This window comes from Tympanuchus pallidicinctus, unplaced genomic scaffold, assembly GCF_026119805.1.
Source record: "Tympanuchus pallidicinctus isolate F22 unplaced genomic scaffold, pur_lepc_1.0 scaffold7, whole genome shotgun sequence".
Classification (NCBI taxonomy): domain Eukaryota; kingdom Metazoa; phylum Chordata; class Aves; order Galliformes; family Phasianidae; genus Tympanuchus; species Tympanuchus pallidicinctus.
Window position 1 is genome coordinate 7,139,106 of NW_026294791.1, and position 24,423 is coordinate 7,163,528.

General features: G+C 41.6%; 1 protein-coding gene across 2 annotated transcripts in view; it reads left to right on the forward strand.

The window, feature by feature from the left end:
• BEND5 (BEN domain containing 5) overlaps positions 1-24,423 on the forward strand; it is an 851,004-nt gene that overhangs the window by 759,607 nt on the left and 66,974 nt on the right. For both annotated transcript variants that reach the window (XM_052665964.1, XM_052665965.1), the window contains exon 11: positions 7,016-7,178. In XM_052665964.1, coding sequence (XP_052521924.1) covers positions 7,016-7,178 — 163 coding nt within the window. The remainder of the gene's footprint in view (positions 1-7,015; positions 7,179-24,423) is intronic.

Genomic DNA, 24,423 nt, shown 5'->3' on the forward strand with positions numbered 1-24,423 from the left:
CTGGAAAACCTCCAAGTAGGAGTGATCCCTTTTTTGAAATGATCCTGAACTTTTCAAAATCTCCTGTTCCCAGATGTGATCGGTCATGAATGATTTTGAAATGAAATGCATTTCTCTCCTGTGTATCAGAAATATGGCAAAGCTGCAAGGTGAGATGAGTCAAGGAGCAATTTTGAGCTGTGTTCCCATTTTTTTTTTGTAATCCATCTACATTTCAGATGCTATCTGCAGCTTCTTTGTGAAATGAATTGAGAGATGGCTTCTGAATGCCATGATTTCCATGTCTCCAGACCCAGCTGGCATACAGTTGGTTGCCTATTACCAAAAAAACCCACTAACATGTACACTGTCTTGTATAGTAAAAGAGTTAATGGAGCTGGTAAGAAGAGAGAGTTAAGTTGGCTTTAGAAGTGAGAAGCTCTCTCAGTGCTTCTGGAGAAGTAAGGAGATCAGTTTTGCTGGTAAGATAGCTTGGTGAGCTAATAACTGTGAGAGTGACAGGTTCGAAGCACTGAGTTCTGGCTGTCCCATGGCAATAATTAGCTCATTCTCTATGGGAAAAGTGAGCTGCCAGTTGCACCCCTCTTACAGCACCCTGTGGACAGACTAACAGAAGAGTCAGAATTGGTAACTGCACTATTTACAGTCTTCTGTAGAAAAGATTTCAAGTCAGTGCATTTCTGTGCTCCCTTTCTAACTTCCACAGACTTCAATAAAGCATTCTAGAAAATGGGAGTGAGTGAGTTACAGCTGGTAGCGTAAAACTCTTCATTGAGATAGATTTGACATCATCTGGGCTCCAGTCCATTTCCCAACGGCACGTCTATTCTTCCTTGATGGCAACTATGTCATTCCTTTTCTCTAGAGCACTAACTACTAACTTTTTTTTATCTCCTTTTTTTTTTTTTTTTTTTTTTTTGCTACACTGGGGCGGTGAGTTGAGGGCTTATAGAGGTCAGATCTGCTTTAGAAATAAAGTTTGCTTTTCAGCTAAGAGAGCAGCATCAATAGAGATTTGTGGTGAGATTGTAACCTAGTCCTGCTTACGCTTGGCCACTGCTTGTGCAATGAAGCAATTTGTGTACGTAATCCCAGTTTATCCCAGTAGGTGAAGTGCTTACTGCTCAACTACAAAATGTACAAAAGGTTTGGAGGGTTTTTTTGTTTTGTTTTAAGGAAGAGATAGCTTCAGTTGAGAAATAAAGCTCGTTTCCCAAATGGAAATGGCATAAGGTGAACCAGCATATTTTTAATTATGTGTTGTAATATGAAACCATTCTTTAATTATGAATCGTCTAAGTTTTTATGTCTGTGCTCTTCTCCAGGGAAGATTTCTAGCAAGATACTCTGACTTCTGTGAGCACACAATTGAACATGCTCCTTCCTTTTCTGTAAGTTACTAGACCTACATCAGCTATCTATACTGGCATATGGGAGGATCTATCTCCTTATTCTGAGTTTGCAGATACTCTCTTTGGAAAGACAAGTGATCTTTGGGAAAACATTTGTGAGCTTGCTAGAACTTAAGTTTTTGAAACCTTATGCATTTTGCTCCTTCTTTCCATGGACACATAAAGAATCAATAGTTCTTCAGTAGATGTGAACAGCTGGTAAAATGTATCTGTTGGATTACAGGAACCCCCTAGACCTTGTTAAATCAGAAACTTATCTTTCTCAATCTATTAGAGATTGTGAGCAGATTTCTGTCTGGTTGATGATTTCTCTCCTAATTCATTTTCTAAGTCATCTTGTACTTTGTATTTTCCTTTCTTGCTGTGTTAGAGAAATGTCTCAAGATTGATCGTAAGTGATGCACAGTCTATAGCCTGGTTCCCATGGTAGGAGCCTGGTAAGGTCTGACTGTGCTAATGCCTTGATCCTTTTTCTCTCTAATGTGTTGAGCAACTTGAGAAGAAAACAAAGATTCATTCCCCAATATCTCTGTATAAGAGAGCAACAGTTTTTGTACCATGTCCCTTTCTCCTGTCATCCATGAAAGGTAGAACTGATGCTGCCATCCATCTCCAGCTTGACACTGAGCCTGAATGGTATTTCAGCCCTCTTTGGCATCTCTTTTTCCACAGATCAGTGGACCCACATTTACTGGATGTGCATCCTATTTTCCCTCTTGTGCAACCCTAGGCTTTCTGATGCTATAGCAGGACAAATGCCCTGTGAAGCCACATAGTCACTGAGCAGAACCACTCAGTGTACACCAGGACGTCAAAGGACAGACTTGGGTACATTCAGTCTCAGATACAGACTTTTGTTGTTTTTCTTCTTTGTCTTTTGGAGCCCCTCTTGTACTTTGATATGGACATGCAGAAATAGTAAACTGCTTGCCTTTGCAATGCGAATATGGACTGCTCAGGGCATTGATTCTACAGATCCTAGCAGGACAGCAGAGCAGCACTGAGAAACCAAGGATATCCATCAGCCGTATTGCAGCTGCCTAAGCTGTTGAATTCACTGAGGGTCACTGTGGTCGAGTGTCCTTACCAGCCAAGAGATAAGATTGCCCTGGAGATAGGGATTCTAACACACTGAAGTCTGACCAAAGGCTAAGAATGTTTTGTTTTGTTTTGTTTCGTTTTGTTTTTCCATGGGGACTCCTCCAGTAAAGAATTCACATGCAGATTTTTCCTGTGTTTCCATCTCATGCATCTTTTTTTGCCACAATTGTCCAATTGGTTTACAAATTTCTTTGTTTGCCTGGATGATTGTTTTCATTCCTAGTGGGAAAATCAATCATACAGAAAGGGTTCAGCAGAGCATGGGGAAGAGGGATGAGATCACAGAATCACAGAACGGCCAGGGTTGGAATGGACCTCAAGGATCATGAATCTCCAAGCCCCCTGCCACATGCAGGGCCACCAACCTCCACATTCAATACTAGACCAGGTAGTCTAGAGATCTGGTAGGGAGATCTCTGGTAGAGATCTGGTAGGGAGGCCTGGGAAATCTGTCACAAATGCCTAAGATGCAGAGAGTGGCTAGATACACCTCAAGGTTCCCGATTTTGTAAGAACCAGGTGTCATTTTCTGGTGTATTTCTTCTCACCAGAATGTGAGGGAATCTTTCATCCTTTCTCTTCCACTCCTTCAGCAGCGAATTATCATTACTTGGCGCATCTCCTAACCCTGAAGATGGCTAATTTGTGTACTGAATTTTCTCACACAAGCTAGGAGGCAGAGTCCTTCTGTGAGCTTTAATGTATCTGTGTGTTTTAATAATGAATTACTGTTGATTTTGTACAAATATCTCTGTTTAAGAACTTCAAAGTCTTTGGTGTTTTTCTTCCCCAACCCTGCCTCGTCTGATTTTGTGCTTTTTGCTGCTGCTGTTGTTGACACTCCCATGCGATTCAGCCTCAGAGAAATAAATATTTGTTTAGCTGTTCTCCTGCTGTGCCTGCTCAGTGCATTTGCTTAATGATGACTTCAGTTCGGCTTTCCAAGGGTTTTCAGCAATAGATTCTCTCAAAGAGAAACAATAGACTCATTTTCTGACATTGGTACCTACATTCTTTTCCCATCTTGTTGTCCCTTCTTCCCCAGAGTAAAGTTTGATTAAATAAACGTGCAGGCAAATGGCTATTTCCTTGCAATAATAATACATGGATTTTTATCCTCTTTGTTTCAGCATTATCAGTTGCCAAGATCAGGAATCAGTACTTACATATTTTTCCATTCCATTTATCTTGAGTTGAGACAGTAACAGATTGAACTCAAGCAAGTACCTGCTGCCTGACCTTGCCATTACTTGAATTGTCTTGAATCTGGAATTTTCTTATTTTCTTCTAGCACATCAAATCACATTCTTGCTTGTAACATTGTTCTATAGCCAAGCCCAAACCACTGTTTCAAAACCTGCATGTGTTCATACTTTAGGAAGGGTTACTTTATATTTCAATATCTCAACCCACTTCAGTCAAATCAGAGATATTCCTTTCTACTCGAGACTTTTTTTTTTTTTCCCCTGTGGAAACTACAGCACTACCTGGCAGGGAAATGAACAGATGATTTAATTCATGCCATTGCCACTATTTGAAATAATTCTGCACAGGTGAAACTGGAACTTTTCTTTAAAAAGAAAAGAGAAAATACAACACCAAATAGCATTATAAAAAATCCAAACTATGGAAAGATTCAAATTTTGTTTTCTCTTCTTGGCCATCTAAAAATCCTCCTTTAAATTACTTAAACCACTTACGATTCACTTCTGAAATATGGCAAGTATAATTTTGCCAATAACTAGATCCAACTTCTGAGCTATTTTCTGCCAGAAAGCAGAAATCACTTCAGTGAAGTAATACATCAGGCTCTCTTCATCTATTTCCAGCTGATGAGGTTTCAGCTTATAGCAGAGATTGTTTTTTATTAGACTCTGAGTACACGACCTGGCACTTGTGTAGCTGAGTTTCATCTGACTACTATCACTTTGGTCCTTAAAGTCATCCCACTGCTTTTTTGTATGATATTCAGAGCCTCCTCCATAATGATGATTCATTCCACAGTGTGTCATCAGCAAATTTTGTTGGCATGGTCCTCCTTTACTGTGCCAAGAACTGTGATGAAAATATTATGTAAGATTTATATCAAGAATCATCTCTGAGAAATTCAACCAGTAACCTTTATCTAGTTTGACTGAAATTATGGGAATTACAGCTGGAAAAGGACCTCAAGTCCAAACTGGATCCCAAAGAAAGATGAATTATACTTGGCAGATATTTGTCCAATTTGTTTGTAAATATACTATCTTTATGATACTCAGTGACAGTAAGTACCTCAGCTTCCAAATGACAGGAGCGTTTTTTGTCCTAATGCCTGCCCTGAATCACTTCTCCAACATTTCCATTGTTTTACTTGTGCTGAGCAGAGAAATAGACTTAGCTCATTTTTCTTGTGAGTGATGCTCGTGCTCACAAACCACAGTAACTGTGTTCTGACACGTTATCTTCTTATTTTGAGCTGGCTCCACACACCCAAATTCACCAGCTGATGCTTTAGTGCAGTAAATATTTCACCATAGACATTCATTTGAACGTGAAGTTCTATCCACTGAAATCAGTGTGCTTGCATTATGAGGAAATCTCCAGAGTATGATCATCTTCCTTTCTGTTTTTGATCTTAACTCAAGATACAGCTTCCTCCAGTTTCAGGGTCTTGGTCTTTTGAAGGCTTCTATTGAAGGAGACCAGAAAACTTTCCCTCTTCCAGACTTCCCCAAGTATTTTATTCCATACAACAAATTAACAATTCATTTTCCCATCAGTCCTTAAGAGTGCCTTAGCTCTCTGTCCCACAAGTATTCTGACCATCCTGAAAGATTCTTCCATTGCATTTCCTTCCAAATGGAAATTTGAAGGAAAAAAAATAGGATACGTATATAGCAGAATAAATTCAATGCAACCTTTTTCTGCAATATTGTGTTACCACTCAGGCAGTATCACATTTAGAAAGTCCTACACATAATGCTAATAAGAAACCCAATTCCATCTTATTCTAATTAACCTGGAAAGCCTTCCTTTTTATAACATGAGAGACTTCAAAACATTCAGAATGCTAATAAGCCTACAGGTATTTCCATTCTTCATATCTTTTGGTATATGCCATTCATTAAGAATTGTTGCTCATTTCAGTGTTAGTGTGCTTCTGTTGGTCTATAGAATTTTAGCATTTTGAATGATTGCATCTCTTGTTTGTTATTTTTTTATAGACAAGATAAAAAGTCTTATTTTCCCTTGTTTTGATACACGCTAACATTATGTTAATAAGAAAATACACAAGTCTTAAGGCTCAGTCAGGGAACTCTCGGTTGCTCAGATAATTCACCATGGGAACAATGACTGAACTGTAAACTATATGCTGAGGGTCCTTTTTGCTTCTCTCTTCTCTGGAGACTTAAAAGTCTTAAAGCAGGAGATATAAAGGCTTCTTATGCAACCAATGCAAGTTGGATCTATGAAGCATAGGGTTTTTTGTTGGCTTTCTCTCCCCTCAGCAATCATTAGGTTGTGCTTAACCCAAAGTGACTTAGTCTAGTGGTTATTAGGGTCTGGTAATCAGAATGAAATCAAATTCCATTTTTATGTCTTTGGTAGAACATGCTCTGAGATTTTGATTAACCTAATGGTGAGCTCCACTTTGGTATCCAGATAGAATCATGGAATCACCAAGGTTGGAGAAGACCTCCAAAATAAGCCAGTCCAACAGTCCACCTTCTATGAATATTTCCCCATTCAACCATGTCCCTTTTGTACTGCCGTGCCTTCAAAAGAGAGCTAAAACTTGTTTTTGGAAATACTTGGAATCCTCCCCTTCATCCCCCAAATGAATAGTCATAAAGCCGCATGGTCCTTAAAGTCAGTTCCTCAGTAATAGCACAAAATACAGTGTTTAACACTGTGCTACTAGTGCTGTAAAACAGTGCAGTATATTTTTCCACTGGGAGAGCAACACCCAGTTAACACTTAAGTTAGTGAAGTGGAAATTTCTGTGGCCTAATTTAAGAAGCAGTCAAATGTCCTAGGTGAGAAAGTTTCACTAAGATGTAAATACTGCTGTATTTCTACTTTGCTTAAAGCTTCCAGGCTGGTGAGAATGGCTGAGGTATAGGAGAATTGCAGTAGAAAGAAGAAACCCAATATCCAAATAGTGTTTATGGCTTAGCATTTGAAATGATGGATCTAAAGTGTTCTTTTTCAGCTCATACATGCAACAGGCTTTCTCTAAGTGTTATCCACAAGGGGAGAAGAAAAGGTAATCTTACTTGTGAACTGAGATTAATTTATGAAAGTTTGCAAGGCCTTATTTATAGTTCTGTGTGCCAGAATCGTATTTCCATTAATAGTCTCTCCAGGCCACCACTGGAAAAATATTACAGTCTCAAATAACGTAATTGAGATTTGGCAATGTGAATTTCACTGTTTTCTTTTTTAACAGTCTGCTTCCCAACCTTTTCCTTGTTCCACTCATGAACTCCCTTCATGTCTCTGTGTTCTTTCCCTGGCAGTCCAGTACATCCTTCAACCGAGATGCTGTGAAAGCAGGGACAGGCCGGCGTTTTCTTGGTGGGCTGTTAAATGATACGTCCTACTGCTACACCCTGGAAGTCTCATTCTACAGCTACATCGTGGGTGGAACTACTGCTGCTGTCCCTTACACAGAAGAAGCATGTATCCTTTTGAAATCCTGCCTCTTCTTGCAGAGCACGTGAACTGAGCACTTAAGGTAAATACTTCTATCTCAGTAAGAGTTTGCTGAGATAGGGACACACAAGTGGAAATGTGAGTCTGCTCCTGATGCTTTAATTTCCCTCATATTGATTCTCCATACTATGGAAATTCAAGAAGAGAAAGGCGCATTAGATCAAATAAACAATTTCCCTCTTGTAGGAGATTGTCTCACACACTTACTATGGAAACAAGTCCTGGAGAGCCTCTGATCCATTCCTTTCCACAGTCTTCTATTTCTTTCTTCATTTCTCTCCTTATACTCTCATTATACCTGCATTTGTATTATTGTTTTAATAGCAAGTTGAAAGTGCATCTTTGGTACTGAGTTAAAATAACTTCTCTGCCTTTGAACTGCTGCCAAAAGGCTCTAAAGTGTTCATTAGGTTCTGCAGCTGCCTCAGGGCCAGATCTTTAATACTGGTTGACAAAGAAATGGAAAGCAAGCTCTACAAATAAAGCTGACAAAGTTGTCCCCATTTTTGAGGACTTGTAGGTGCGTTGTCTCACTATTGAAAAGGCACGTATCCATCTGGCTATCTCACTGTATCCAACAGTTTATAGAATTGTGGTCTTGTGGCCTGTTTTTATCTTTCTTTTTTTTTTAATGGTCCTCAATCAAATAACCATTGCCTATACTTTAAGCCTGAATATCTTGTTTCATTTTGTCGTTCTATCTTGGTAGCTTTTGGAAAATTATTCTGAATCATTTGCATGGTTGTTCTTTGATTTAGCTTTTGGAATGGAAGGTAAAATCTGGGAGAGGAGACTGAATATGTTAAGGTGAGTTAGAAGTCTTGAGCATTTGGAATACAAAGTCCTTTTTTTCAGTCACTTTGACTATTACACCTGCATGTTGCCACTGAGGACAAATTTTTCATGTCGGTTTAGATATTTATTTCCTTATGTTGGTATTTTGGCCTTGTAAGACATGTGCCTTATTTTCACTTCTTATTTTCCTCCTCACTTAGCACTCTTTGTACTGACAACTGCTTATTTATCCTCTTATTTATCAAGAATAGCTTTTGCAGCGAGGAGTGGGAAGAGTCCCTATACAAATGTGATCATGATTCCCTTGAGTATGTTTTTCTTGATGACCTGCAGGTCATCCTGGCTTAATTTCTTTTTCCAGAAGGATTCCAGAAGGCTGTCTACCCATGTCATATGCTTTGCTGTCATTTTGCCCTGGTAGATTTTATTATTGCCTTTTGAATGGGATTCAGGAGGGCTACTTATGACAGCTCTTCCTCAAGTGTGCAGTTTCCTAGTTAAAGAAAGAAAAGGAGCTGCTTGATGCAGATTCTGGTCCTTTCTGCTCTAGCACAGGAGTGCTTGGATTTATGCATGCTGTATCCTGGCAAGGGAGACGTTTTCATCACACAGAAGTGACTGTAACCAAGAGTAAAACAATTGCAGAACGTTCCCATTTAGCCTGAACAACTCTTCCAAGCTATTTGCAAGTCAGTGATTAATTAATGCTCAGATTTTTTAATGGACCTGAACCAAAGGCACAGCCAGTCAACTCACATTGGCCTCCAAGGACAGGCGTGCTTCTGTTAACTATCTAACTACATGCAGACAGCAAGTCAAGCAAATAAATGAAGAAAATGTAGCAAGCCCAAATACTGTGAACTGGTAGGGAAAGTATTCAGGAAATCTGCCTTCAAAGACTTATCTCTTAGGACTTTTTAAAAATTATTATTTCTTATGATGAACATCCCATAGTGATGTTACTGGTTTGTGAGGTTGTTGCTGTTGTTGTTGTTTTGCTATTGTAGTTGTTTTGATGCTGGGTTTTTTTGGTTTGGTTTGGTTTGGTTTTTTTTGGTTTTTTTTTTTTTTTTTTTGTCAGATTTTGTTTTGTTGTTGTTTTTCATAGAACCTGGATCAGGGTGGCTGGTGTTGCTCAAATTTCCTCAAAGTTACAGGCTGTGATTCAACTTCCACATTGGGCAACTCACAGAATTTATGCAACTCACTGTCTTGAACAGAGACTACAGAGACCATACCCCATATTCAGCAGTGAGCTACACTGGCTCAATGAGAATCTACAAAAATATTCATCTAGCCTAACATTTTTCTAGAGTTGCCTGGTAGAAATAAACCCATCTGACAGGTGAGAAAGCTGAATAAACTGTTAATAGTCTTCTGTTTGCACTGGTGGCATGTAATTCTACCTGTCAGCCTTTCCTTTACAGCATTTAAGGCAAATAAGATCAAAGTACCACCCCCTTTCATGACATTGTAAAAGTGTATTTTTTTTTTTAATTTTGTTGTGTTCTTGGGGGTTAGGAGCTACATTACAACCTCTACATGAGTCTGTATTAGATATGTTTCTATTATAGAAACATAAGATTATGGATAAGATTATGGATAAGATTATGCATTTTGTTCAGACTTGCATGGCTGAAGTACAGTAATTCTTGAAATAAATGAACAGCTTACATACAAGAAAATGGGAGACAGACATTCAATGCAGCAGCATTATTTGAATTCTGATGTAGTCAGAATTGTACCTCAAAGATTCAGCATTTAGAGGATTACATCTGGTTTGTTCTATGAAAGCAAAGAGCAGAATTCACTTTAAAGGAAATCTGGGAGTGAAGGACCTTCCATCAGTCTGTGCAGAGCGTTTATGTCTTGGGATCTCTGTGGTGGGATAACAACATTCTGTGGAGCACTGAATTTCTGTTCTCTTCTAAAATAAAAAGAGCTAATGTGGTTACATGAATGTCTCAGGCATCAATTAGCATTATATCAGTGATATTTGCTGGAGTGCCTCTTGTGCTTTGCACTATGAGAATATTGCATCGGGTGTAACTTCCTGAACATCCTGTTATACATGCTTTCAGAGGTTCATATGTACCTGGTGGTGTGCCTAACTGACATGTACCTGGTTTACAAGAAACATTAGGGATATGTTCTATAAGCCTGGCTCCACAGAATATCCTGTGATAGCATGCTGCAGATAACAGTGAATGTGCTGTGTTTCAAAGCCATAATAAGAGGATTGTAAGCTTGTCAGTCTGTTGTGTGGAAGTAAATGGACAGAGGAATGTTTAAAACCCTTCTCACACACACACACATTTGGTGGTAACTGATTAAAAAGGCAGCATAGCAACAGTTTGCTCAGCACAAGGTAAAGAAGCTTTAACATGAGCTGATATGCTTCCATTAAATACCATGTTTTACTAGGTATTTACTGGGCTTATGACATGAGGCATGTAAACTGTTCCATAGCATTCACCCCCAGAAGCTCAGCTGCTGGGCTGTCTTAGGTACACAACAGCTTCATAGCTGGGCAGGGAGCAAAGGATAAAAGAGGGGGAGGAAGGATGAATCTGCAGCTGCAGGACTCTGAGCGCTGCTGATAGCACACCCAGAATTGCTTTCCTCAATAGCCACTGATCAGCAGCTGTCACAGCCTGACCTAAGAGTGGCCACTAAAGGAGCCTCGCATCAACAGTTTTCACATCTATTGGGTTCATTTTTTTTTAGAGCGTTTGAACTGGATCCCTGCTGCACAGCAGGCATCCCATAAGAGAGCATAAAAGGTTTCACTCCTCCTGAGCCTTGCCAAGAAGTAGCAGACAGAAATGATGGAGGCAAGGCAAGAACTGGTGTGACTGTAGCCTGGTAGCTGTAGGGAGAATAATCAAGATGAGTGGGTGCCACAAATTATCAGTGTGTCCTTGGCTTCATTGTGTATTATTTTTATGGTAAGCTTTCCCTAGATAGGAGAGGTCCCACCCAAAGACAGGTCTTTAATCATCTATTTATATAGATTTACTGTTGGCATCACTTCTGAGTGGAGCAGGAGACCGGAACCCTGTACCAGGGCCTGATGGAATAGTTCCCCTTTGTATGGCTTTTCTAAGTACATCAGTTTACTTCTTTGATGTAGTATCCTCAGTATATAGAAGGGATTCAATGATACTTCTTTTGTTTAAAAGAAACAAAACAAAACTATGCTTTGGAAGTCACATTTGAAGAAATGGGCATTATTGCTGTTATCCCAAGATAAGTTTTATCACATTACAAACAGCTGAGATAAGAGCTGGATACTTTAATGCTGCAGCTGAACAGACTTGTAAAGGTACAACTTGTTTTTGCCATTTCACTGTATATATTGAACTGGAAGCTTTGTATTCATTAAACAGGGTACAGTTGCACTGCTGAACTCCTATGTTTATGGACGTAAAAGATGCCTTAGTGGCTACATCTTGTGTGCACGCTTGTCAGCACATGCAGAATGACAGCTTGGATTGGTTGGAGTCTCTTGACGTGTCTAACAGGTAATTGAATCTTGGACCATTGAGACAGCAGGGACCCAATTGGCTTCACTCTTATTCTCCAGGCTACCAGCCTGCTGCCTGACCTCTGTGGATGTCAGAAGTTAAATACTCTAGAGAAAAGAGTCATTTGCTTATATGCAGATTCTTCTTATAGAGTACTTGGATCTCACTGAGTGCCTGTCCAGCAGAAAATAAATCTGTATGCAAACAACAATTATAGTAAAATCATCTGTAACTTTTAGAGCTTCATCTATCTGCTAGTCCTTTAGGGCAATGTATTTGGCTATTTGTAGTTTTTTTCTTTTTTAGCAGCTGCCTGCCTTGATCCTCGCAGCTGTGTTAGTGCTATCCTTAGAAGATCCTCGTGTGCCAGATTATAGCCCTTGCAGGTTCATTCCCACCCAGTAAAGTCAACACTACTAGCAAAAGCCAGTGAGATATGCAAGGCTATGCTGATAAATCTGAGGGAGCTCCTCAGAGGTTACCCAGCATGGCTTATGTTTGAACTCGAGTTAGAACTTGTTGCCAAGATGATTTCTAAGTCAGGCGTATAGTCAGAAAAAGTCCTCCAGAGGTCTTCTTCTTTATACTTCTTCTGTTAAGCTCCTAGAAAACAGGCTCCTTTCTGTGTGTTGCAGAAAAGAAAAAAAAAAGAAAAAGAAAAAAAAATAGCATTAATCCTGATTCTGCAGAGATTTCCCTAAGAGTGACCTCCTTGCACATCATCAGTATTTGATTCTTTCTCAATGCCATGTTTTCGACTGTCTTTGAGGAAAGAAAACAAAATCCTCTTTCAAATCCCCAGTCTGTGTGAAAGAGTGTCAAGGTTTACAGCCACAATTTCAAATGCTCTTAATATTACTGGAAGCATAGAGTTAAATTATAGAGTTGTAAAGTTACTTTATAGTGATAATGCTGTCAAGCATCAATATCTCTGCCCCAGGGCACCATGGAAACTCAGTTAATGATATAAGAAGCTGATATTTTTCAGGGTTGCAGCTGTTGGCTCGTACCCAGAAGGAATCTGTGTGTTTGTTCATATCAGGTATGTACAGAGGAACCTGATCAAAGAAAATTAAGAAAAGGACAAAGTCTGTTTAATGAAGTGCAGTGTAACCAAATTGAAAAGCATTGTGCGGTGTTGCTGTATTCACACCTCTTTCCTCTGTAGAGTTCGATACAGTGGACAGTGCTGTAGAGAAATAATTTAAGAGGAGGAGTTGGGGGGGGTGAGGGAGGGTATGTTTGGATGTAGGTTTGTTTATCTCGTTGCCTGTAGCATTGACTGTATCAATCTACGCAGACACCATCTGGGAGTGTCAGTAAAGAAATGGAAATTAAGGCAAGTGACTACAGTCGGATTAGGAATATCTGTAATTTTTGCAATGGATTTCTGAGCATGTGTATCCCAAAGTGCTTTGATAGCCTCACATGAGAGATACTATAAAAGTGCAAAGTGTTACAAAGGTGAGGATTTTTTTTTTTTTTTTTTTTTCTTTTAGAGAAAGGTATATTTTTTTTCAGTAATATAGAATATCAGCCATGGAAGGTATCTTCTTCACAAGGAGAGTAGTTAGGCCCTGGAACGGGCTGCCCAGGGAGGTTGTGGATGCCCCGTCCTTGGACGTGTTCAAGGCCAGGTTGGACGGGGTCCTGGGCAACCTGATCTGAATGTGGATGTTTGGTGGCCCTGCTAGGCAGGGGGGTTGGAACTACATGATCCTTGAGGTCCCTTCCAACCCAGGTGATTCTGTGATTCTGTGATTCTGTGATTCTGTGATCTTCAAAGCATTTCCTGAGGATTTAACCATATTATTCCTGTTTCTTTTTGGCTGGGAGCCAGCCATCAAATTCCACGCATGTGGATGGGAAACAATCTTGCAGGTAGCAGCTGTATTCAGAGTGGTCTTACATACTTGGTCCATTTCTCCCCTCGTCTGGGTGCTCTGCATACCTTCTGTTCAGTAAGCGTTCACATGGCTTTCTGGGGGGAAGGAAGGTGAGCAGGTCAGACTTGAGAGCTCTCAGTATTTTCAAACCTAGTTGGGAATAGGGATCTTGTGGACATTAGGAGGAGAAGCATCTTACAGAAGCACACGTGCAAGTAGTGACCCTACTTTCAGCCAGCTGTGTTCTATTCTGTGCTGGCAGAGAATGTGCTCTTTGGCCCAGGTAGGGCTGTATCCACTGACATGAGAAGTCTGATACATATTAGCCAGCCAAGATGAAGAAGCCCCACTCCAAAAATGATCTTGTATCTAATTCAGCCTTTGGGGTTTCTCTTGAGAGACTGCATGCTAACTCATGCCAGACTGGCACTGAGGCTTTACTGATTGAAATCCTCCCCAGTGCTTTCCATCTGAGCTATCAATGACTTGTGGTTGCTATAAGACCAGCTAAACTAGTGGACAAATCTCTACAACTCAAAATGTTTTTGTTGGTGGTATAAAAAAATCATTTGCCTGTTAGTAATAAATAATGCTACATTTTTTCACTACTATTTCTTTTACCCATGGGAGAAAATAACTTCATCCAGGCACAAGTGATGCTTTCTCCTAACTGAATGCTTAGGAGGTTGATTTACATAAGGGACTGAAGAGTTGTGGCTAATAGAAACAAAAGGAAAGCTCCCTCTAGGCACTGCTATTCCTTTTGTAACTGGATCAAGGTCTTGAATGTTTCTCTTCTGGACTGGCTTTTCTGTAAACTTGTATTTTTCCATTGTCTTATCAGCAACTTTGACAAAACTAAGCATATGGAACTGATAGTGAGGCTCTTGGGTATTCAGAATGCTACACAAATGCTATTAGGCATGTAGTTAAAATAATTCTTTGGTAAATGTTAAATTCCTATTAGTAACACTTGCTAAACTTAAGTGCAAAGGAAAGGGCAAGGCTAATCTGAAAGGCAATGGAGAGCAAGGCTTAAAAGATATTAACGATTTGTTGGAAATGTCTGAGGGGAGTGCTTAATATGACTAAAGAGTAACATCTGTGGGTTGAAGATTGAAGTTGGGAGAGGGCTTCCGCCAGTGATGTGCTTTGGAGCTTTCCCAAATGTCAATGGGAATAAGAAAAAGATAATCAAAACGAGGTGTTTTTCAAAAAGCAATAAACAGAAAAAATTGTAATGTCTCTTCGATAGACCTGTGTGCTTTCCTGCCAGCCCATAGTGGTGGTTGTGTGTCTCCATGTTTGTCATCTTTCCTGCTTCTGCCTGGGTATCTTGCCCTCTGCTGGTCCATCTTGTTTGTGACTTTAGGTCATTACCACTGCGCCTTGTTGCAACAATGCCTCCATGACTTCTTGTTGTCTCATCTGATTTTTACAAGTGGTGTTTCATTGTTCAGACACACCCAATTTCTGTTTCTTACCCACTGTGTGCTTTCTTTCAGTGAAACTATTTCTTCTTTCTTTTATATTTTTTCCACCTAAAGGCTCAGCAAGGTTTTTTTTTTTTTTTTTTTTTTTTTTTTTTTTTTTTTTTGTGATTGAAGGGAATTCTAGGGCAGGAGCAGAAGCTATTTTTTACTACTACTTCCTTAGTTCCTCATACCAATTTCCTGAAAGGGAATCAGAGATATGTTTTAGGGAACTCAGCAAAGAAATTAGTGTCTTGCTGTATGTGTATGTCTGTCTCAGTTGCTTGACCAATTGCAACTGAATTTGACAGTGATGAAGGTCTCAGAGATATTACGTTCCTACAAGTTTCATGACAAATAGCTGCCTGAATGAGTACAGAGACCAAAATTAATCTCCCTAGTAGGGACAGCTGCATCTCTATTGTTAGAAACCAGAGGAAGACAGTAGGCATGATAGTCGAGGAAACAGATCCCACATCTCACTGCCTTCATTGCCTGTTATTAATGAGGAAAGACTTCCCTTTGCTTTCCTTTTCTCTACAAATTTTTACCCCTAATATCACTGAAATCCTTAGCAAAGGATATGTCATTGTATCCTGAGAAGCAGCTGCCCCTTCTCCTTCAAGCTACTGTTGAAAGGGGCGAAAAGCCTGGCAGGTAGAGTGCATGGGTGAAATGAATACACATTAAGCCAATGCCACTACATGGTCACCCCAAGCCAACAGCTTTTCTTGCAACCAAGAACCCTGACACTTTGCTCAGGGTTCAGATCAGGAAAGTCTGAACATACCTCAGTCAGAAAGTAAAGATAACCTGCAGTTTTGAAGTAATATTCAGGAGAGTCACCTTTGTGTTTCTGTAAGAGCAGGAGGAGCTGATTCTCTCATGTCTCATAACAAAACAGCCCAGAATCAGCTCAGATCAAAATCAGTCCTCTGCTGTGTCTTGTCTCTGACAGAGGCCAAAAGCAGATGCCTGAGAATATAATAATAGAATAAGCAAATAATGATACTTCCCCAGAATATTCTCCCTTTGAGAATTGCTTTGAGCAATTAGTGGTTTGGAATACCAGACCTAGGGATTTTGATTATCATCTGTAGGAACACTCAAATGGATGTCTCCGATGAACCTCTATAAATGTTTAGTATCCACAGCACTCCTTGCCAGGGGTTTCCACAGCTTAGCACTGTCTTGTTTGTTTTAAGCCTACTACCTGCAAATGTTATTTTTATGACTCCTAATTGCTACACTGGAAGTGGCATTGATGCCATCTGCTTTCCCCATGGGGCTCACTCCTCATTTTCTCATATTTGAAGTCTCCTAGCCAACAAAGTTATTCTCTGAGTACTTATCCTATACACTGTGATTGAAGGAACATTTGTAGATCAAAGTCATTCTTTCATTTCTGGAGTTGATATATTGTCTTAGCACTTTCTTTCCAGGTATCCACAACCACATGAGTTGCTAAGCAATGGAGAATCAACTCCAGTGACTCCAACAGCAGGGTTTGTATTTGCTGTACATTGCGATTATTGCTTGTGCTCAGGATAAAGATACAAGCACCAACATAAGAGATATGGTTTTCAGGTTCAGAGTACACGCTGCAATCATTATGTGTCCACTTCCTCATGTCCATCTGTGTGTGTTCTGCTGTACTCTCCCATTTCCTAAACTTGAGAGGGATTCAAAGTCTGTTAAGATAATTTAATTTCTGTTGATCATAGGCTGGAGGTTTGGCAGTCTGGTAAAGAGAGCCCAGGAATCAACTACTGCTGAGGGAATAGAGGGCTTTTGAAATTTACTGTTTTAAAGCAACATCCCAAATACTATATTTTCAGTCATTATGGTTGGTGTGCATCACTCTTTCTCAGCAAATCAACGCCTGGATTACATACTCCCACAGTCAGTTTGCATGTATGGTTCTGTCAGACCAGTTATTTCTTTCTCTAAATCCAAGCAACTTTTATTAAACCAGAAGCTGTCATCTGATGCCAAAAAAAAAAGACCAAATGATAGGTAACAGCCCATTTATCCTTTCTTCATTTTCCAGACCCTCCGAATTCCAGCTTGCAGGTTGGCTCTCTTGTGTAGCAAAGAGGGATCTGCAGGCAGTAGATTGTTGCATGTAGCAAAAGCTCACACTGAACAAGTTTCTGCAGATAGTTGGCTGAAACAGTGTTGGAGGACATGCGTAAAGTGATATTTTTCTTTGGATTTTTCCAAGGTCTGATAAGTGGTTGGTCCTGGTGGCAGAATACGGCTTCAAACTCCTTGTTTTGAACTGTGTAGCAGTAATAACTCACTTTGAGAAGCAGCCTATGATTTTGTTAGTTAGGAGCTGCACATTCTCATATTCTTGCTGTGATATCCATGAGGTATGTGAGGTTGGGCCCTCCTTGGACCAATAGAGTTATCATCCTAGTGCCCCTTCTTCCTCTCTTAATGATTCCTGTTTGCATCACATCCTTCATGTGTCTGCCAAGTAGAATTTGTTGCATTGACTTTCCTTCCAAAGCCTGCCTAGAAGGGCAGCCTTCCTTCAACCAGGATGCAGAAAGGACCTGTGTCTCCAGAACCATCAATATTTTTCTTGAGATGATAAATGAACTGCCAATAAACTGAGGCAGCTGCCAGATTTCTCTGAGAAAAAGATCTTTAGTCCCAGTTTATCCGTGCTTGGTTTATTTATGTGTCTGGAAACTTTGGAGATGCAGAGGACTAGCCACTCTGGGAGAGACACTGAGAATTAGGTGGTACAGATAGATGGAATGGGAGTTTATGGACTGGTTCAGATATGTTAGCTATTACTCTGTGCTAGTGTTACCTCAAAGAAAAAAAATGCCTTGAGATTCATCATAGGGAACACCACAGAAAAGAAACAAAATTCTCCAAGGCAGACCTAACTTCTCAGACTTGCTGCATCATTCCATTTGTTTTTCTCCATCTCTTCTGGTCTTTCTTACCTATGATTCAGGTTTTTTGGTTTTTGGGGGTTTTTTTGTTTGTTTGTTTGTTTGTTTTTGCATAATGTCTGAAATTTGTGTTGCTGGCAAGATTTTTTCAAGGAGACAAAATATGTTTGGAGGGTTGTATACCCATGTATGTGCTCCTACAAGTAAGGTTTGTAAGGAGATCAGCCTTGTATTGAAGCAGCTGGTACAATTGGAAAAAGGCAGTCTTTGTCTTTAGGGACCTAGAGCTACCAGTGTGTGTATGTCATATACACTGACCCCACTGAGCTGATTTTTTTGGTGTTAGCCAAAATTGGCAAAGAAACAGTTCTCAGTTTGGGCAAGATTTCTAAAAGTAGGTAGCTGAGCAAAAGAGAGACTCAACTAAGGCCAGTGATGGGGAAAAAAACTGGATGAAGTTGATATGTTATTATGCACCAGAAGGTCTTGTTGCACTGAGGGACATGGTTTAGTGGGAAATACTGGAGATAGGTGGACAATCGGACTAGATGATCTAAGAGGTCTTTTTCAACCTTCGTGGTTCTATGATTGTATTTTGGGGGCATGAGAGGGAGCCCCGATGTAAAAAGCTCCATCGTAGGGAGAATTTCACTAGGCGCATAATCCATTTTACTGGAATAAAAGCAAGAATAGGGACAGGATATAATTTGATGCATTGTAGGTGGGGCAATTAACTGCTATTTCAAAATAGACCTGGCCCCGTGCAGAGCCTGCACGACCCTAGAGCACAGGCTCAAGGTCTTTGCATGGTGAGTGTACCTTCAGCAAGGTCAAGGCAGCACAAGTAGCGAGGATAAGTGCTCAGGGCCCTCTCTGAAGAGGACTCTGCAGAGGCCCAGGAGCCTGGTGCCTCTTTGCACATCACAGTGCAGCCAGATTGGGCTGAAAGAAGTGGTCTCTCCATCCCCAGATCCCTGCCTGGGTCAGCACCAGCAGCACATATTGTGTTGCCTGTAGTTCAAGTGCCCTCTTCTGGCGTGAAACGTTTCGTTCTTCAATGGCACGCGACTGAAGAGAAGGGGACGTTTATCTGATGGTTGCTGAAATCAAGAACAAAGCAGGTTTTCTCTTCCTTTTTGTCCACTCTATGTCCTGGCTGGCCTTGGCAAGGAATAGAGGTCAGTGAGAAGCCTCCCTGTCGTACCAGCCTGGCTGTGTCACAGCATCTCGGTGGGTCAGTGCTATAATGAGGTCTTGTTTGCATGTCTGAGGTCATTAAGAATGCTTATTTTCTTTTGTTTTGTTTTCTTGCCTTGTCTTTAGCTGGTATAAATCTGGAAATGTGTTGATTTACACCAGCTGAGAATTTGGAATCCTTCTCCTGCTTATGTTTTCTGCTCTCTGCTGTATATAAATCATATATTGTCTATTCATGACCTGTTGATGTCAATAGTTTTCACTGTGGATCCCTCTGGGATCCCAAGTTGACCTGTATTGATTAGGAGGGAATGCTCCATGATAAAATGTGAAGAGAGGAGGACGTGCAGCTGCTGTCAGAGGAGTTCCTACATTGAGCACTCCGAGGGGAAGGGAAAGTTTGATGCACTTGTTAATGTGAATTCAAGGTTAGCAGTAAACAGCACAGCAACTGCATCTGTCTGTGGAAGGATTTAAACTCAGCCTTTAAAAGGAAAAGGGAGTTTCCTGCTCTGCTTTATTGCATCTGACCGTCAGGGGCCTTTGCATGTGCTGTGGATTTTTATCTATATTTAAGGAGCATTTCAAGCTATAATTGATTATAGCTGAATTTGTGTTATAAAGTAGGGAACAACAGGTCAGGGCATTTACGCTATGAAACAAGTCTGAGCCTGATTCTCTTTTAGATCCTTTATAGCAGAAGGGTAGTGGCTTTCTCCCTCCCCCCTCCCCCCCCCGGTAACAGGCACAGTCTCAGCTATTGAGTACATTGCTGTATTAATAATTCTGTACTTATTGTAGGCTCTCTGAATGCAGATCCTTCACACACAAGCTAGATTGGCATAAGCCAGTTTGAGAATCACAGAAACAACTTGCACTGCCCTCCACTGGGTTTGTGAGGAGTGAAAGGAGCTGGAGTCAGGATTGCCAGGTTTTGCAAAGCACCGAGCTGGAAACAAATCCAGCTTCTCCTTTCAAGGTGAAAAGGACAGAAGAGATTCTGGAGGTTTTGGTCTGCTTGAGGCTCTCCCTGCTCTATTACATGCACTTTAAAACTGCCATTCGCTGATGTTGCTTCTTCGTGGTCACTTTGCTATTAGGTAGTTAAATGAGATCTCAGGACTGAGGTTCAGGAAATGTGATTTCTAATCATGCAGTTTTATTTTAACTCCACGCCTCTGTTTCTCCCTGTGTTCTCAGTCCTGAGTGCTTAAATGATGTGTGAGCAGAGACAATCTGTGGCTTTATACAGCACCTGGCACAAAGAAATCCTGCTCTTGGTCAGACCCTCGCATTGTTACTGCACTAAAACCAACAGTGCACGGAGGCAAGGGCACGTAACAAGATCTGAGATATGAGACAACCTAAGGGTTCTCAAGCCAAGGCAAGTTGAAATGTTTCAGTTGCTGATGTGAACAGACACCACTGGAAATAACTAGTAGTACTCAAGAATTACCTTATGGCTTTCACAGGGATTATCCTTTGTATGAAAGAAGGATAAAGAGAACATACTTCTCTTCTAACATTTCATTTTAAAGCTACTGCTCAGCATGGGAAAATATATACATGAATTTGTGTGCATTAGGTACACACACAGAACTTTTTTCTTTCAATATGTTCCCAAGATTCATGAAGCAAATGAATTATGACAGCCAGAAACTCTCAGGTCTCTTTGTGTTGGGGAGAACCAAACCTGCACTGCTGGGAACAAAGGTGTCCCTCTATCAGTCCTCTGCAGACAGCCCTAGAACTGGAGCAACCCAGAGTAATGGTGCTGAGAAGTTGGTATGATAACAAAGCAAAGCAGAGTATAACAGGATGACAGCGCAAGGCAGCAAAAATAGGTGGCTTTTGTATGACTATAATAGCACCACCTGCTTTCAGAATGTTAGTCATCCCGTAAATGTGTCCATTCCAGCGAATATCCTTGAGGGAGCTGACACAGAAATCCATAGAAACGAGGCACGAATCTGAGCAGAGAAAGGGAAGAAACGCAGGGACTCGCCAGGCTGAAAGCAGCGACTGGTGGGGGGAAGGCGAGCAGCCTGAAATGTGTGCTTGTGTGTGGGTGTGTATGGGGTAGCTGAGGAGAAGTACGTATGCTTCTCAGAGGGAAGAATTTGCTTCCTTCCCATCACACCTCAGCCCCTGCTGCTTTCTTTGATTTTCCTCTAGTGGGGCCAATCTAAGCTCTCAGTGATGATAAACAGCCTGGTATTGCAGGGTGACACGCACAGTGACATGGGAATATGGAGAGAAAGAGAAGAACCTAAAAGGACAGAGTTTGTGTGATATATTTATGTCTCACGTGTGCTGTGCAGTGCAGGCACCTTAAGAACCTCATCCCAGCAGTCCTGCTGCAGCCTGGTGGGGAGAATGCCAAACCCCCAGTCTTGCTGGTAGAAACAGCTCACCCAGAAACACATCCTTTTCCTGATGAACTGTGTTTGCATTGATCCCGGTAGGAGGTTTATATCCTGTTTGATCAGGGCATTTGGGGACTTTCTGTTTGGTATGTATGGAGGGTTTTGGCTTATGGAATAGCTGTGTTCAGCTGTGAGCTCAGTCACTCACTCTGCCGGGCCTTGGGCAAGTCATGCAATCTTCCTCTTGCATCTCACGATTAGCAGGCTTTCAGCTTTGTGATCATAGCAGGTTTTTTTAACATTGCATCTGTGTGTGCAACTTCCTGAACTTTGCCAAAGCAAACTGAGAGCAGAAGTGATGTTGTGCTGACACGCACGGTGCACCAGGAGGGCTGTGCCTTCAACTCCAGCGCACAGGGTGCTGCTAACAGAATAGCACATTGTCGTTCTCTGCCGGACCCATGTAAGGAAGGAAAAAAGGTACGTTTTGCCAGGGGGATTCCTGACCGCTTACTCATTACGAGGCATCTGAATTCTGTTTGTGGCTCTGTGAAGAGCTCGCAGACTTGGTGCTTTGCTCTGCCTGTCCTTTCCTCCGGCAGCCCTCTTGAATGAAAACACAGGACAGGAGGAAGAATGACGTTGTCTAGACAATGACACAGGGCTAGGACACAGTCTGGTGAGATAAAAGGAGAAGGGAACAGGCACACAGAGCAAAGTGATTTGCCTAAATCTGCACAACCAGATCTCCTGACTCCTTCACTCTCCCTCCTGTGGCTTCTCTTTAGGAGATGAAGTTGATTGATTGAAATTGCCCTTTTTGCTGATTACCATTTTAATAATCTGCCCAGTAATGTCAGAAATCCAGCATGAGAGACGTGGGTTTTTTTGTGCAATCTGTTTGTCACTTGCATTTCTCTCAGGTAGGAGCCAAAATTGGACCGGTTATGTTCTCTTTTTATTTGTATTTGGGTTTGTGTTCTTGTCATCCAGTGTCTTGTCAACACAGTGTTACTACTGCAGATGCATTCTCACATGATGGGAGAATGTTCTTATTACAAGGAAGTGAAAATTAGAAACAAAAACACCTCCCCTGCCCAAAAACATTTACCTGCAAAAAGAAACCTTGAACTCTTAGGTCTTCGGAAGATCTCTTTGTGTATCCATGCACACTTCATCTCCTTGGCAATGGCCATCTTGTGTAACATGCCTGCTTTTTCAGTGTGGGATGGAAACTACTGTTGTCTTCTTTGCCAATTCTATTTCCTCGCAAACACCTTCACCTGTTTCAGTCACTTCTTCTGCCTTTTTTGACTGCAAAATCTCTGGGGAAAAGACAGCCTCTAGTGCTGATGTGGAGCTTTTGTCTTGTAGTCTTCCCTGACCACCCCCTTCTTTCAGGTTTTAAATAGGTGAATAATAACCCAGCTCCATGCCCTGGGGTTCCGATTCTTGGTGGGTTTTCCCACATGCTGTCAGGCTGCAAATAAACAATACTTGCAAGAAAAAGGGACTGAAACCATCTTGGCTCCTTCCACTGAGAGCCAAATGGTACAGTGGCTGCAATGCAAGAAGAAAGAATATTCCTGCTCCCCACTCATTTGGCTGACAGCATAATCATTCAGAGTAATAAATCTTCACTAGAAACTGATGGAAATGCATGTAGAATGAGAGTGCTATCAGAGGAGAAGCTGTGAGGATGCCTCTGCCTTTGTGAAAAAGAGCCACAAGCTCTCCTTGCCTTTCATTCTTTTCATCGGGTCCAAAATGGCTTCCAGTGGCCATGCCCATCTGACAGCTCAGCCCCATCCTCCTGCCCCTCACCTGTGGCCTCCGTGCCCACAAGTGTGGGGCTGAGGAGCAGGGGTTGTGTGCTGGCCCTGTAGTGGCCTTAATGAGCACCTGAGCAGCCTGAAGAGGGGCCAGGAATAAAAAGGAGAGATCTGGAGCAGCGAGCTGCCTGCTGTGCTTGCTCCTTAACCCTTCAGGAGCAAGCGCTTCCCACAGCCTCATGAGCAAACAAGGACAAAAAAAAAAAAAAAAAAGCAAGCTCGGAGCTGAAACATTTTATTTCCCCTACTGGGCCTGCCAATTAACCCTGTCAGGAGTTAGAAAACCACACTGGGCGCATCAACAGAAAATGAGCTGAGGAGGGAGAGTGTTTGAGGAAGGCGGTGCAGAGACCTAATCAGCTCCCTGTCTCTCGGAAGAGCTGAGCTGTGGCACAGGGACAGCGGGAGTGAGTTTGCAAACGCCATGCTTCAGAAACCACTGCAGGGTAAAACAGCTCGAGAAGGCCAGATCCTGCTGGGAGTCTGTCTCCAAGCTGTCTGGCTGCTCTGTGTCTGTCCCTTTGCAAATGCCACTGCCCCTGCTCCAACCCCTGGTTGCTGTATTGTCCATGGTGACTTTGTGATGGGCTTGGAGCTTTGGAGAAGGCTGGAGGGGAGAAGGAGACAGCCAAGACCTCTCCTTGGGGTACAGGTCTGATGAGGAGTGGCTGAGGGAACTGGGATTGTTCAGATTGGAGAAAAGGAGGCTCAGGGATGACCTTATCCCTCTACAAAGCCCTGGAAGGAGGTGAGGTGGGGGTCCGCTTTCCTCCTAGGTAACTGTGATAAGAGGTAATTGCCTCAAATAGCATAAGGGGAGGTTCAGGTTTCTTTGCCAAGAGTGGTTGGGCATTGGCGCAGGCTGTCCATTGAGGTGGTGGAGTCACCGTCTCTGGAAGTGTTCAAGAACCATGGAGATATGGCACTTAGGGACACGGTTTAGTGGGCAATATTGTTGGTAGGTGGATGGCTGGACTGGATGGATGATCTTAAAGGTCTTTTCCAACCTGAGTGATTCTATGATTCTCTCTGGGGCTCTGCCTGTCTGGGACTCATCCTCCTGTTGACTGGCTTTAGCACTTGGTTTTGCATATGTTTTCTGTGGCATTACATGAGCTGATTGCCTTTTCCTTTGCTCCAGACAGTGGAAATTTTGAGTTGGGCTAAAAACAGGAGCAGCTGGATGGATTGGATGGAGCATGGTGCACACAGGATGTATTTTGGA